The 16,429-nt window shown below is 38.8% G+C and overlaps 1 protein-coding gene across 4 annotated transcripts in view; it reads right to left on the bottom strand.

Moving 5' to 3' along the window:
• TRIO (trio Rho guanine nucleotide exchange factor) overlaps window positions 1-16,429 on the bottom strand; it is a 244,543-nt gene that overhangs the window by 55,128 nt on the left and 172,986 nt on the right. For all 4 annotated transcript variants that reach the window (XM_014261572.2, XM_005533046.3, XM_014261576.2 and 1 more), the window contains one exon: window positions 12,915-13,158. In XM_014261572.2, coding sequence (XP_014117047.1) covers window positions 12,915-13,158 — 244 coding nt within the window. The remainder of the gene's footprint in view (window positions 1-12,914; window positions 13,159-16,429) is intronic.

The raw sequence follows: 16,429 nt of genomic DNA, 5'->3' as shown, positions 1-16,429 counted from the left end.
GCATCAGATGCCTATATCTATTACTACAGTGAAGGAAATGGATCAACCTCTTGCAGTTAGTATCAGGGATCACTAATGGACAATGTCAGCCCCCCGCAAACCATTTTAAGGTATTAACATTTTTCCAATTTTGCCAGCTCACCCCAGCACAGATGTAACAGCTCATCAGTCTCTACTATTGACAATCAAAAATTAGTTCATTACAGCTTCAGCTTCTCACAGGTAACAGCTCCTAAGAGCTGCAGCATCTGCACCCACCATTTGCCATTGTATTAACTTCCTTATGGAAGTGCTACCTCATGTGAGGCTTCTAGTAACAGTCTTGCATGTAAGAATTGAAACATTCATCCTTTCTTTCATTTAATAGGACAACAGGAGTTAAGCTGACTGCATTTCTCATACTCCGAATATATTGGCATGGTAATATAAATATATAATAGAATTATCTTAAAACAAAGATAAACAGCATTCCAACTTAATCTTTTTAAGGCCCCATTACATTTTGCATCATCTTGGTGAAATCAAGCAGAACAAGAGAGGGAAGCTGATAAAATGCAGAAATTTCAAATTTAAATACCTATTCTGAGTTGGCTGAGAGCAAGAAGCTAAGAAGCCAACCTTTCTTCCTTACTATCTGTCTTGGCAGGGTGGGGTCTGTGTTTGAAAGATTATAGCATGAGAAAACACAGCTTCAGTATTGTTCCCTAACTAAACTAAATCTGTCCTCTCTGGAATCTTGCTCCTTATATTCTTGACATTCCATTTTAAAAACTAATTAACAGATTTTGGAATCAGTACTACAGAGTTATTTAAAAAATTCTTGCTCATCTTAAGAGGAGAGAAACTTATACAAGACAACTGAAATTATCAGAAGAAGTGAATTCTTTATTCAGCTCTGCCAGCATCTAAATGTCATAATTTCAAAACAGTTTTTGAAGTGATCTATGAGAACAAATGCTTCCATGATTTAGTATTGCAGTTCTTAAAATTTTGAGTCATGTTTCTGCATATGAGAGAGAAAAGATTCAGACTTCTAAAACTGTGCAAGACCAAAGACCACCCAGACCTAGGAGCCAAGGTTAGACATTACTGTTAAAATTCTTGAACTAAATGGAATTTTTTATTTACAATATGAATTTTGCATTAAAAAAAAAATAAAAAAATCAGGCAGACTTTCCATACAAATCCTATCTTTGGCAGCTTAGGCACTCTGCCCCACACCAGAATACTCTAACATGATCAAAAAATTGTAGACAGAAAACCCACATCAATAAATAAATCTGAGGTTGAATCTTCAATGGTGAGCTCCCACACTACCATGAAAATTCTGAAAGGAACCTAACTTTGCCTTTTCCTCTGTGTACAATGTATGCACAGTTTAACTGCTTGGGGTACAGCTGTGCCACTAAGATCTGGTTTCTTTAGCCACACACACAAAGATCATCCTGTTTCCAAAAACCGGCCTCGCTGCTCTGCAGTCTCTCAGATAAATAACACTGCCAGTCTGCAATGAGCAGAATTATTACAACAGCGGCTCTTTGGACTTCACATTCAGAGTGTTGTTTCCTGTTCTTTACTACCCCTGCTGCCAGCTGCCAGAGACACTTTAAACTCAATCAGTCAGAAATTGTACTCTGCAATGAATTGTGTGAACATCCTTAATTTGAGATTTCCAAGAGCTCCCTTCAAAATACTGGTATTTTTCAACAACAACAAAACCCCAAACAAACAAAAAAACAAAAGACCTGCAACCAATAGCCACCTCCAACAAAACACACTGGCTATCTCACAAGCTGGCAAACCTGGGAAAAGTATTTTCTGATTGAGGGTAAAGAAATATTTTCATTTGGGTGATTTACAGCCTTCCACTCTAAATCCTGGGTAAAACATTTATCAAGGGCAACTGATATCAAGACACTGAAGTACTCAGGCTTTAATTAAAAATATTGGGAAATTAATCATGTATCCAACTATTCAGTCACTCAGGCTAGGATCTAAACAAGTCCTTCCTGTCTCCAGCTTTGCAGAACATGCCCTAGCTCATGCCTACAGTAAGAAAGAATAGCAAAAAGTGCATGACACAGTAAATTCTCTCCCATCTTAATCATTTGGCTATTATTTACTTGAATTTTTAACTCTGTTCTATGCTGCAGCCAAGGGATTGAAGCCTATATACCACTCCCAAGAACGAAGAAGCCTTTCAAAGAAATGGTGAGATGTTCAGTGTCCCTGGTCTGTTTATCTGGAAAAGCTTTGGGAAAATTCTGACTCCTCAATGCAGTCACCACTGCAGCATGCCAAACCAGCTTGAAGGATCCCAGCCACTGTCAGCAAAACCACAACAAACCAGCTTTAGGTAATTCAAACAAAATCTTTTGGATGAGTGTAAGGAATTTTGTTTCACATACATTCAGCAATAAACAAAGGGTGGGAGGGGAAAAGGAATAGGCCATGCATCATCTGTACTTTAGAGTAAACACAAAACATGTTCCAAGCAAGAAATATTTGCTGTCCTAATGAGACATATTGAAGAATCTCTCAGTTTTTTATATTAATTTTACTATACAAGTCACCCTTCATCATTCATTTTTTTTTCTTTATTTCAAAAAGGGGAAACAGCCTTTTGGTGTGAAAAAAAAATTTGGTCAAAACAAGGTTTAATTTTCCAAACCAGTTTTAGCTGACCATACAGGAGGTTTGGATTCTTTTTAGCATCAATTTCTTAGGTAATTATCTTAACTAAAAATGCATGCAGTCAAAGACAAAAGAATATATTCATCAGAAGTGCTCAGAATACTGAACTGTTCTTGACTTAAAATTAATTTCTTTTAACTCGCTTAAAAGGAGAATGAACAGTTCTACCAGGTCAAACCAGGTCACTAAAAACCCCAAACAACAAAAGCAAAGCTTTTAAAATGGGACACATATTCACTTTAAGAAATTCTGATGCTGAAGTTCCATACAAATGCATCTGGACTAATTACTTCTTCCTTCTGCTTGGTATTATTGACCAAAACACTTTTTAAATTCTACTTCTGCTAAGTTCAAATTGAAAAAATGCTATTTGGTTAGTTACAAAAGTTTGCTTCACTGCTATTTCTCCTCCTTTTGCCTCTGCTCAGTACTGCTTACAGCAGGTCCCTCTCACAGATCAGGTTAAGTTGCATGGCCCTCCTACGTGTGGCAGACGGAGCCCAGCCACAATCCAACACCTGCTGCTTCAGAAAGCAGGAAAGGCACACGGGCTCTGAAAGCACCCAAGTGGATTTCAAACAGAAGCATTTAACTCCAAAAATCCTTACATACTTTCACCGCTTCATTATATTAAAGAATACTTGAGCAAAATGAAGCAACCTCCTCAATTCCTCAGCACTGCATCTAACAGGAGAGCAAAACCAAAAATGGGCATTTTTTCTCTCGCTCTAAGCCTGGTTTTCAGACACCCTATTTTTATAAATTATTAGCACAGATTTGTTACTAAGTATGTTTAAGTACATTTGGAGGCTAGCTTTACCATAGGCACAACAGAAAGGAAGAAAAAAAAAATTCACAGGAATGGGGCTTATTATTATACTTTGCCTATCACATGATAAAACACAGAAAAACTTGAAATTGTATACTGTCAAATAATTCCACAAATACGAGAGTTCCTGCATTGTAGTTAACAGGTTTTTTTTTTTAATCTGCTCTGAATTATAAATGCAGCATAGTCCAGTCCTTAAAAAGCTACGGTATTTCTGTTTGCGTTACACAGAACATGTTTTACAACCATTTGAAAGAAAATTAGCTCTGAACTGAAGAAATTATAGTGATCACACTGTTGACAAAATTGAAAAGGTTAAGATTCCTAAAAATTACATCCTCACCCTTTAGGAAAATTGTGAAAATGCAGTTATGAAATAGCCACTCTAAATCTATGCTTCAGATATTTCAGTAAGTTACTCCACTCAGTTAAGACAACAATGCTCTTTTAGGACAGCAACTAAAATTCAGGTGTCAGAAAATTCTTTTAACTGACAAAAAATTCCTCCACATTCTCTTTTCCCATTTAGTTCCTCCTGAACAAAACATGCCATCATGGCAGAAGTTTTAGATTGTTAATAATGTTAACAATAACAGAGTAAAGCTTTGTTATTCCACAAACAGCAAAAGGCAGTCAAATGCTGCTACTTTTAATTTACTCCAGTTCTGAGGACTGTAACTTCACATAGTCTTAAGAAGGTGATGTGAATGGGCACTGGATCCCACTGCCTGAGCTCTTACTTAAGCAAACAACCAGGACACAAAGAGAACATACCACACAGCTTCAGGGTACCACCTGCTGCAGACACCAGCTCTTTAGATGTTACTTCTGAGACTGTAAATGGAGCTCTGAGACAGTGCTTTCCAAACTGATTCTGGCATGACTGTATGTAGTCCTGCCACATCTTTGGGATGAAAGGATAAACACACCTAACCCTGTTCTACTGTATCAACCAGCATTTAAAGTACAAGTATTTTGTTACTCTTGATATAATGACAGAAGTCAGCATAAAATGCACTAGAACCGGCCAACAACTAAGTCTGGCCATGACAAATAAACTCTCTAAAATAGACTGGCTACCAATATAAAAATTTTAAGATATGTGGTTAACAACTGGGTGGTTTTCACTAGTCAAGCTTTTCCTGTTTGATACTGCCTAAAGAATACTTCAGTACAGTCAACCGGTCCCCACCTATCATGCTGGAGACCAGGGTTCAATTCACCAGCAGGGAGGTGATTCTTCCTTCAAGGGACGTGGTTAGTGCCGCACTCAGCAGTGTTGGGTCAACAGGTAGGCTTGATGATCTTAAACCCTAGCAGCTTTCCCTCCATCAGAATATCTGTAGGTTCTTACATGCAGCTAGAGTTCCCTGGACTCCATGTTTAAAGCTTCTCCGTATCACTGATACTTTGAAGATTATATTAAAAAATGAACACACACCTAATTAGTTCATGACCACACCCAGCATGGTGCAACAAATACAACTGGAGTTTGTCACAAGGAGAAATATTTTTTTTGATTCCTTCCCATTTCTTAAGTGGAATAAATGTATCTGGGGGCAAAAACCTTTAGCATTTCTAATAGCCCCAAAGGCACTAAGAGGAGTCCAAGACTCCAGGAAATACTTAGAACATACCAAGTCCCTGCTAGCAATTCTAACTTTTAGCATAGGATCACAGGACAACTTAAGTTCCAAGTGGCCTCAAAACCCCATGTAGTCCAATCTTCTGCTCAACAGGATGGGTCAGTTATGAGATCAGACCTGCATACCTGGGGTGTTGTCCAGTCTGCCCTTGAAAACCCAACATACTTTTAAGCTCTTCTTGTAACTGGAACTATTTCTGTTGCACTGTAAATGGTTAACCAGCAGTAGAGGTTGGCCACAGCTGTCCACAGGGAAAAATTAAAATATTTTGGTAATCAAGGACAGTTTGATATCAAGTTTACCTGAGATGACCTTTACTATTTATGCCTGCATGTCAATTATGTAAATGTCTTTTGTTGCTATAGGGTTTAAACATTATATACCCATCCTAGAAAATGCAGACTGCAAATTTCTGAAAAGCATTATCAGTACGTTTTCCTGGATCATTAAATGTTTTTATTAACTTATCACAACAGCTTCTTTTACACAGTTTGCTCTAAGAATTCCATCGCTTTTTTGCTTCCATGTTGGACAATAATATGTTTAGGTTCAATAGTTGTTTCAGATAGAGGAAAACAGCTTACCATTTGTACTCAACTCAAAACTAGGAGAAAACACGAGCATGTCCTGAATTGTAATTATACCTATGCCAGTGGATATGCACTCAATAGAAGCGAAAAAAAATACATAAAATAGAAGCGAAACATTGCATAATAATGCCATTGATATGAGAGATCTCAAGGGCATCTGTAAAAAGGCTTCTGATAGTTATGTTAAAAGTGATGCAACATTTCTAGTTTAGCATGCTATTTTACTACTTGCAGAAAAAGTGAAATGAAGTCAAAGGAATACATTCAGCAGCCTCCTCACAAAAAAAGAATTGGAGGAAGTCAGTGGAACCCTAAATCCTGCTGGTTCCATCTGCAGGCAGTGATGATGACAGATGATGTGATGTAATGTAATGTGAAGATGTCCCAAAAGGTGCACAAGCTCATCAGCTCTAGCCTCCTCCTTAAAAAAAGAAGCAAGCAAAATATGGGTAACAAAGGCACCCTCACAAATTCTCAACATTTCACCAATTTTTAAAAGTTTGTTATAACCGAAGACAGACAAATTAAGGAAAGCAAACAACACTTCAGGATGCTTTTCTTCAATTGTAAGATAGAAAAAACATTTGTAGGATATGATTTGAGTTTGTACTCTGTTCTAACCTTGGTTAGAAAAAGAAACTGCTGTCAAAGAAAGGCTAATTGCAAGCAAAGTAACAACTCTCCTGGGAAACCTAAAGCCATCAAGATTGCTGGTTTATATCCACCCTCTACCTCCCAAAGATCAGCTGTGCAAACACATCTGTTCTAAGCAGATACTTTTTATGCACCGATTTCCTTTCCAACTACAATATATAAGAGAAATATATTTGGCAGCTGTCTGGGGCCGAAAGTAGATTCAATAAAAATTTCTTTCTCTCAGCTGTAATACTGAGCTCCCAAACAGGGCAAAATCCTTTCATTAGCTATGTACGAGAGCTCCAGACATAAACTAACCACATACTTATGCTCACAAATAGAGTCAGCATGGGAAACACTGATATATCTCACAAGTCTTCCTGGGCTGCATTATGATAAAAGAATAATGCAGGAGTTAAAAGCAGGTTTATGCAGAAATCAATCCTATGATGTTTCAGAGCACATGTGAACTCGACTTAGAGAGAACTCATCTAGAAATTCAAATTGTGAGATTCACTGAACCTCCTTGTCTAGTTTAATATTGCACAACTCCAAGGAAGCAATTTATAGAGACTTCACTATTTATCAAAGCTCAGTTAGAATTCAGCTCTTAACTATCTGACACAGTTTGGCTATAAATCTCAATGTAAAGATTATTATCTAATGGACCATAGTAAATTGCTGACATTTTATTTAAGTTTACTTATGCTCAGATGATGTTTTTAACTGCAAACTCAACTAAAACCACAAGATGGGAAAGTCAGGACAGAGAATTCTTGTTTTACTTTATACTGCAGCTACTTTATTTACCTGGACTAAGGCATGAGAACATGTTTGAAAATTCACACACATACAACGTAAATTCAAACCATACTTGCCACTATTAGACTAGCACCACTTTTGGGAAAAAGTATTTGTGACTAAATAAAAATTCATGATTTATTATACTTTCAAAACAAATGGTAATTGTGAAGTTGAACTTCAGCTATTAAAATACATGCACCCCTGTTCAAGCTCGAGTCTGGCTGATAAATAAGCTGAACTGACACTGCAGCACAGCCTTTACAATGTTTTCTTAACTAAAGCATGTGGAGTGTCAAATTTGACTGATTGCTCAGCTTTGCCTCTCACGGGCTCCTCAAAAGGCTTTCTATCAGCTGGCTAGATGGATGGGCAGCCTGTTATTTAGAAGTTTTATGAGAGGGTAATTGATTCATCAAGAAACAGAATTTTTACATTAAGGTTTGGTGTCTTATACAACTCCAACATATTCCTCTATATCACTTTCTGCGTGCAATCATATCCGTCTGTGTAGCAGCAGCAGTAGACCCCTCTTGGTTTGGTGCCCTGGAAACTACAGTCCCCACCTTCTGCCACCTGGCCCCAAGGCAGCACAGCAAAGCACGTACCCCACCAGCTCATTGTCAGGAGTTACTTTCCCCTCTGGCCTGGGCTGTAACTCATTTCCTGCAGCTGCAAACGCTGTCAGGCAGTCTCACAGGCAGCACTTTGGCTTGGAGCCACGGGTGGGGATCCTTTTTCCTTACACATGGCCTATGCTTCACTTGCTTGCAGTCTCAAAACAGCAAATCCTCCCTTTCCACAGCCTCCCTCTGCTCCTAAGCAAACAGTTGCTGCTGCGCAAGTCATCCTTCTTTTCTTCCACTATGAACAGGGAATCCTTCTTCAGTTATTCAAACTGGATGCCCATTTTGCTGGTCCAATTCTCCTGTTGATACACAGAGCTCGCTCTTCCTGTATTGAACGGTATTTAGACTCAACATGAAACACTCCCTTTGTCAACATAACTTCCAAAGCTCTCAATCACACATGAGACTTTCACCTTACTCTCTCCCGTTCTCCTTTCATTGAAAACTGGTATTCTGAACAGGATCCAGTTGTGTGGCAGCAAGCTTAGTTAATGTAACAAATTCAAGACTGTTTTAGCCATTCTGTGGCCTCAGCTATAAAATCTCTCTCTCCTCTTGGGAAATATCTCTAGATCACCCACACGATTTTTGTCTTCCTTAGTTCTTGAAGAGAGGGTCCCTACTGCAATTCAAGAAGAGCTCTGACACCTGCCCTACGTCAGTCCTTCCCATCTTCCAGGTGTAGAAAATGGCTTACTATGCAGCTATTTGAACAAATTTGTCAACATTTGTCTTGCAAAGCCATTTGATCTGCCTTATTATGTAAAGATTCTTTTAGAGAGGCTACATTTCTGTGTTTATGGCTGCAGTCAGGACTGCATCCTCAGACTGAAATCAAAAGCCAGTATTCAGTATGTGAGTAGTGTGTGGTTCGGCACCATGCTACTAAAACATCACCTACCTCTCATATTTGAACAAACCTATACAGATCCCTGGATTATGCAATGGTATACAACAGGCAAGCACTGAACCTTCAGGTAAACAAAAGACTTCTGTGGCCAAGTTTTGAAACACACAGATAGTAACATTAATTGGCAATTAGACAGCCCCCCCCCAAAATCTTGTAACTCAAAGGAGACATAAATGTAAGCCTCTCAAGCAAAGGATTGTTGCAGTCTTTTTATCTCTCCAAACAGTAGCTCCTACAGAACAGATATGACAGACTACTACAAATTCTTCAGAAGTACTCACAGATTCAGAAAAGACAGTAAACTTGTGATCTAAACAGGCAAGACATTCACAAACCGTTTTAAATTGCTGCAATTTTTTCTGAGCTTGCATTTTCATTACACTGAATCCTGCCCCCTGCCTTTTACCCAAAGCTCTGTGGCAGTGTAAGTGCCCTTCAAAGAAAAGAAAGAGGACTGCACTTATAAAATAGGATGTACCCAAGAATGAAAAGAAACCCCTGTTAAAAAAGAGAGAAGCACCAAATAAAACAACAGGAACAATCTTTCTCCCCCACACCCCAAAACATGTGGGATATCATTGGAAAAAAATGTTGCCTTTTGCATTACTTGTGAAAAACATGTTCTTCCAGAGCTACTGATTTATTTTTTGTACAGTGCACCAACTGTTATTCAGCCTCTTCACTACTCACTTGTTTCTCTTTCCTCCCTATCATAAAAGGGATTTAGATTTTTTTTTTAAATGTATTCATCTGTGAACTGCACATCAAATTGATTAAATGACTCAAATAACTTGCAAAAAATAGATTCGATATCCAGCAGAGCAAGCAAGAGGTCAGGAACCCACAATCAACTGTCCCCCTAAGTTACTATTCATCTAGTGAATGTCTTTTCTGCGCAATGCTTTCCTCGTAGTCTTAACAAAGTATTTATTACCTTAACTACCATAACATTTTAGAGATTGAAGATATTGTAAATGTTTTTATTTTTAAACCATTCATACTGATCAGATGCTTTAGATGATAAACATCCTTAGATGAGAAGTAATACCTACACTTTTAGGCAATTTATGAGGGTCATTTTTGAGGCTGCCTTTTAACATGAGAATAAAACAATATTACCTTTCATGTTTGACAGATAATGTGTGGAAAGACAAGGAATGACCAAGATCAACTGTTAGAACCAGGCTTCACTGAACATATTTTCTGCTTTAATAATCATGCATGTTTCCCTACTTTGGATAATAATTTGAGATATTTTAAGGCATTAAGTATCACCCAACATTTCTGTACATGTGGTTTGACACACCATAAGAACCAGCTGTCAATTATGAGGGGTTTGCCATTTCAAAACTTCGAAGCTCATTTCACCTCTGCTATGCTGTGGCTTTCTTTTTTTTCCTTTTGTGTTTTTTGTTTTTGCTGTTTTGTTGGCAAGTGATGCTACTGATAAACACTGTTGAAAAGATCAGAACTGTGGGCTCTATAGATACTGAATGGAATGCAAAACTCCTCAGCAAGCTGTCTGCATAGGCTAAGCACTCTACATCCAAGTAGCCAATCACCCCACCACTTGTGATGGTGATCACTTCCCTCATTCCCCTGCAATACATAAACCCTCTCTTTCCCTCAGCCTCTCCCAAGAGCTTGTCATGTCAGACATGCAAAAATTTGAGACTCATGTCTTAGTCCATGAACAGTACAGAATTACCCAGACTTGATGCTCACACTGTGAGCCTCATATATGACGTGTATTTTCAGACCTCAAATCCTAATTTGTTGAATCTCTCAAAAACTATGAAAATTTCACTGAATTATTGTCAAAAATGGAAAAGTATTGTATTGTAAAGACTGAAGGTACATATTTAACTACTAGAAATCTAGGAAGTACATGAAAAATTATCCACCCAAGAACATGGTAAGTCAGTCATTCTTTGTTAGAGGATTTTTTTGCTTTTTAGGACTTCATACCTCAATCAATATCCACAATGAACAATTCTGAGAAGATCATCTAATTGTTTTTCCGTTCTTCTGATTAGCATATTCCCCAATGCTTTATTTAATCAAATGCAGCACTTGAGAATGAATAATTGGTTTGTGGGATTGTCAGAGGTACTTTTCACTACGGGGGGAAAATAAAATCAAAGCACACCACTGGTTTTGCTTAATTTTTATAATCTTTCAACAACATGAACTCTATCAACCTCTTTCAAGCAATAGAAAGATGAGGTAGGGACCAAAGTGAAACAAATCCAGTAGTTTCAAGTGCCTTGTGTACTCTTTTTTTTCCCTCTCCAGACTACTTAACATTATGTAACAACTTGCATGTTCAAGACAGCTCACACTCACTTCAGTCAGACATAGGGGAAACCTTACAAATTAACATCTATCTCCTGAAGCCTGACACCCACCAATGTGGGAATAAACAATTTGCAGCTGCTTCTTATCAGTTAGGATTAGGATGGCATACCATAACATCCCGGAGGAAGCCTGTGGCAGGGACACAGAAGGCACTTCTGAGGCTGCATTCAACCCTGCAAATTATGCTCATTCTAGCAATGGCTTTCTCCTCTTCTTCAGCGTCCATGATTAATATAATTAATTAATGCTCTTTACTTCAAAACACCATGTTAAACAAAGCAAAGTATCCTTGAAAGGCTGTGCCCCATTTTCCCTAAACAAATTCTAAAGAAGAAAAAAGTAATACTGGTCATGTCCACTGGTTTGATTAATGAAAGCAACTTCTCAACCACAAAACCAGCTCTGTCTGTCCCTCGGGATTCTGACAGGCTCAAGGTATTTCATATTATGTACATATGTATATATAGTCCAGTACTCTCTGCCTCTCCTAATAAAATTCTTTGCATTCAAAGGTGAAGTCCCTAATCTCCAAAGGAAATTGAATTTATCAGTTCTGTGAGTGTTGTTAAAAAAACCCCAGCTTTTTCACCCCTTAGTCCAAGAATAAAAGTTTTAGTGTTACCCAACTACGTTTTCCAATTTTATCATCACCTTGCAGAACACCTGCAAGCTTTCCCTATCCAAATTATTGTAGGACACAAAATGAAAAAAGAGTACTACAACTATACAGCTCAAGTCTTCAAACTCTCCCCCAGCCCCTAATCACCTAATGCATTCAGGAAGTTCCTGCTGTGCCTGCCCCTGATGCAAGAAACACAGTCTCACCCCTGCTTCAGTCAAGCATATTTAGAGTGTCTTAAAAAAAAAGGGAAAAATTGTAATAGCTGAAATGGACTGAATAATTTAAAAAAATTGCGGTTACATTTATGAAAAACTTTCCAAAAACAGAATTTTGTGTTTTGGAAGACAAATTTTCCCCAACATCACTTGTCTGCTAATCTTATTACCTGCAATAACAAACTCTTTGAAATGCATCTTTTCCCACTGCATGGGATGAAATGCCTTCTAATGAACTATTTTTCTGGGGTTTTCCCTCCTTTTTTTTTTTTTTTATTAAGTTCACATTTCTTTCTGTTCACAGCCTGCTAACTCAAGCAGGTAAATGCTCACTCAAGCCTCAATGAGGCAAACAAGCATTTTCTCTAATAACAATCTACTCTTTGAGCTTAGATAGTTTACAGAGTCAAAAGATTACAGCACACTAAAATCCTAGATATTTTTTGCACCCTTCAGAGGAATATTCTTGCATTCATCTGCAAAAAAAAACAAAGTAAGATTTCTGAGATGCTCTGGGGAAAAGTGTGCCAGTGCTACTCTGAAAAGCTCAGATAAGCAAAATACAGAAGTCCAAATGAACAATTTCCATGCCAGGGCATATGGATGAGTGTATTTACATTTTCCATCGCTAAACCTTCCTGACTTCTTACTGCAGGGTTTCTCAGAAAACACTGATAATCTACACCAGAGATTTTCTTCCCTCCTGACTTTCAGCACTTCTCAGAGGTACAGGTTTTCCTATCACTGTAGCTTGATCTAATATGATATATAACTCTTGATCATGATATAATTTGCTTAAACCTCTTCCCTATCTTCAGCCACATCTTTCCTTAATGCTGAGAACCGCAAACTGCTTATTCTTTGAAAAGACAGCATGGTTGCTGAAAACAAGGCAGTGCAGGAATGCCAAAGCTGCCATATGCACAGTATACTCCATTACCTGGATGCTGCTGATGTCTAGACTTTGTGCCCATCATTCCTTACCTTTGTGGTTAAAAATGCCCTCCATCTCCATGCTGCTGCGGGAGTGGGCGATGCAGAGGGACCCGCAGGGGACCAGGCCTTCCGCAGCTGGGGACCGATCTGTGGTTCGCACCAGACACCAGTCGGGTTTGTCATGGGGCCTCTCCAGGACCTCCACCGTCTGCCCACGGCGGATTGTCAGCTCGTTACTATTGCAGGCGGTGAAGTCGTGGATCACCACCGTCAGCTCGCACCCACCAGACAACTGTGGGGGGAGAAAACAAGGAGAAGCCAGATGAACGCTCGTTATCAAACCATCCGTCACGCACCGTTACCTATTTAGGACTCCTGGCAGGATTTGTAATTTGGATGAGATAGCAGGCTTCTGGGACTTTCCACATCAAGAAGAGAGCATTTCAAAATCAGGCAGTTCTGGTGTTTTAGAACAGATTTCTAACTCTGCTTGTCTCTGCCTATTGTTCAAAGCACACTGGTTGTGACAGTGCTGGGCGGAGGATTTAAGCAGCTTTTCTTGCTAGACTGCTCCTTATCCCAAAAGCTGAAGTAGCAGTCGCTTCTGAATATATTTTATGTGTGATAATTAGCAAAAAAAAAAAGGTTACATATTACTAAATACAGTCACTCATGAGCTTTGCTATCTTTCAAATTCCAGAAAGAGGCAGTTTTTTCAAACTAACTTACTGCCTTATTCCCACCCTACTCACAGTTTACACACACAGGTCATAAAATCACCCAGGACACACTGTACACAATTGTGAAAGCATAAAATTCTTCACAAAACATTCCCAGATACTTAAATGTTTAATAGAAAATTCGCACGGCCTCACAACTTTCACATTTTTGTTGGTTGCCCCAAATAAAACTGCACAAACTTGAATTAAAAGCATGCAAGCTTAGGGTTTTCCTCCCCCTCTTCAAAACACTTCATTAGAATAACTTTGCCTAAGCTTTAGTTTCCTCTCTTTGATTGTTTCATCTGCTTTGATGTGAAATGAAAATTATTATCAGAACTTTGCAAATTCCCAAGATTGCTTAGTGCCAAAGCACCCATCCAACATAAGAAAGGAGTCCTAGAATTCCTTCTTCCTTATGGCAAGAGCATTCCAGGCTACTTCAGTTTTTCACGCGTAAGCATTTCTGTAGTTCTGGCTGCTTCAACGCAGCATTCATACCAGATCTCAGCTAGCATTCAACCTCTGTGAATCCAGTAATTTTGAACCAAGCCAGTAAACTCCTTCAGCTCAGTGAGGTCATCTTGCAATTCTTGCAATCTCTGCACTGACAAAGGAGGACCAACACCCTGTGAGAGTTCCAGCTGCATCATGTCTAGAAGCAAGTGCTACACCAACGCACTGCACAGATCCTGCCACGTTGCTTTTGACTGTTTCATGGCTGCCAGCTACATCCCATGAGCTTCAGAAATAGGAGATAAGAGACTGCATTGTTTCTTATTTATTAGTTTTTGTTACAAGCCTGGAATGGAAGCACTGGACAGAAACTTTTCTAGGAAAATGCTATTTGTTTTCAAGCAAGAATTTCAGAGCAAATGACAAAACCGGCAAAATCCCAGTAAGAATCAAAGGACAATTCCAACCTTCTCTTCCTCAAGTCTGCAACAAATGACAGAACATAACTCCTAGCAGATGGGCTTCAGAGCTTTCACATGCTATCTGCCTGCTAATCTCACTGGCTAGCATTGCTTGTGTGTGCTTACAAAGGAGCAGAAGTTTTCTTGAGGGAATGCTGGGGCCAAGAAGGGCAGAAAACCCTCATACATCTAGTGTTTAAGGATGATAAATCAGGTTGTACCTGCTTAGATACAGGCTAAAAATTAAATCACATTGCTTCTACCCTGTCTCTTTGGACAGCCCCAATACACAAATTACAGGGGGGGGGTACATCTTCAAAACATGTTACCTCCTCCCTCATTAAAATGTTTCCTGTTCCCTTACACTCCCTTTTTTAGTCCATGCAAAGCTATGCAAAGGGGAAGAAGTAAAGAGTTTTCCCTTGTTTTCTGGTATTGATTTATGTTACAGCCTTTGTCAGACCAACTCAGAAACAATTGAAACCATCTGTATGCCTGATGGGAGCTGAAAAAAAAAGCTGATGAAGTATGACTGCACAAGGTGTCCAGGGCAGACCAAATTTTTCTCAGGAGTCCATATTCCATCCAGAGCAAGCACAGTAACAAGCTGATACTTTCCAGAAACTGCACCTTGTCCTTATATTTCCTCCTAAATACCTACAGAAGCATATCTTTGGTGCTCTGTTTTCCTGATTCTTCACTTCCTACAAATAGAGATTAAGGTGTATTTTTTGGGACTGGTGCAATGGCCCCATATTTTGGTAATATTGTTGCTCTTTCTTCTCCTTCCCCTAATAAAACAAAAAAAGTAGGATCTCGGATTTTATGTTTTCTAAGTATTTTATATAATATTAAGCTAAAGGAAAAAATAAATGAATGCTGTCAGATGGCCAAAGTACACAAAATTCCTAGTTTTTCAGACAATGTGGTAATTAGATATCCTAGCTGGCCAGTATTCCACTGAAATTCAATACTCATTCACACTCAGCATAGTATGTAAGACACTTCTTGCTCAGGGTTGTTAGATCCACACCATCCTCAAACATGTACCTATGCTGTTACATAGAACTTAGTGCAGAACTTTTCCACTACTGCTAAGACAAAGAAAATTATTTCTGTACCCAGCATTCACATATGGCACTTTGGAGAACTGAGCAAAAAAACCATTTACCAATTTTCCCTTCCTTTGGGTTGACTTCCTTCTTTCTGCCTACTGCAGTAGTGGTTAGGAAACACTTATTTCCTCTTTGTTTCGTTGCTTGATTTCTCTCCCTAACACACTTTCTGAAAGCAGTTTCATCTTTCACACTAATTAAATGCAGTTGGACAGCAGGGAGTGTCTGTGATTAAGCGTGTTGCTCAACAGCTGTTGTTGGACAGCTTTGGCAAGGCTCTCCAAGCTAGCTGGAGGGAAGAGCGGGAGGCACAGCAGCAGAAACTGGAAGACTGACTTGCACTGAAGGGAAAAGAGTTACAAACCACCAAAATCCAAATTTAGGCTGAACAAAGGCTTTATATACTTTATCCATCCGTCTCAAGAAACCTTTTATGTAAACTGAATTAATCATGCATGATAAAAATAAATGATACTGTGTCTGAAACATTGAAACTGGAGAGACACAGACAAGATGAGAAACAAAAGCCAGACAGAAACAAAACTGCAGATTAAAAAATGCGCAAGGTTTAATTAAACAGCTTATCATGGGACACAGTGCCTCACGGTTGCTGAAATGAGTGTTAACCATCCATGTTCATCTCTCTGATGCCTTTTAGTCACTGTTGCTTGTAGAGAGGAAGAACAAACCAAATAACACAAACACATGAACACTCACTGGCTGAGTACATTCTTAGCATAGGTTTGCTGAAGTCAGAGACACCACAGTAAATCCATCTGCCACCACTACCTGCAAACATCATGACTGACCAG

Source organism: Pseudopodoces humilis, chromosome 1, assembly GCF_049639895.1.
Source record: "Pseudopodoces humilis isolate 2021_Gansu_Grassland_sample_001 chromosome 1, ASM4963989v1, whole genome shotgun sequence".
In the NCBI taxonomy this organism is placed as follows: Eukaryota; Metazoa; Chordata; class Aves; order Passeriformes; family Paridae; genus Pseudopodoces; species Pseudopodoces humilis.
This window is presented reverse-complemented; position numbering and strand designations above follow the sequence as displayed.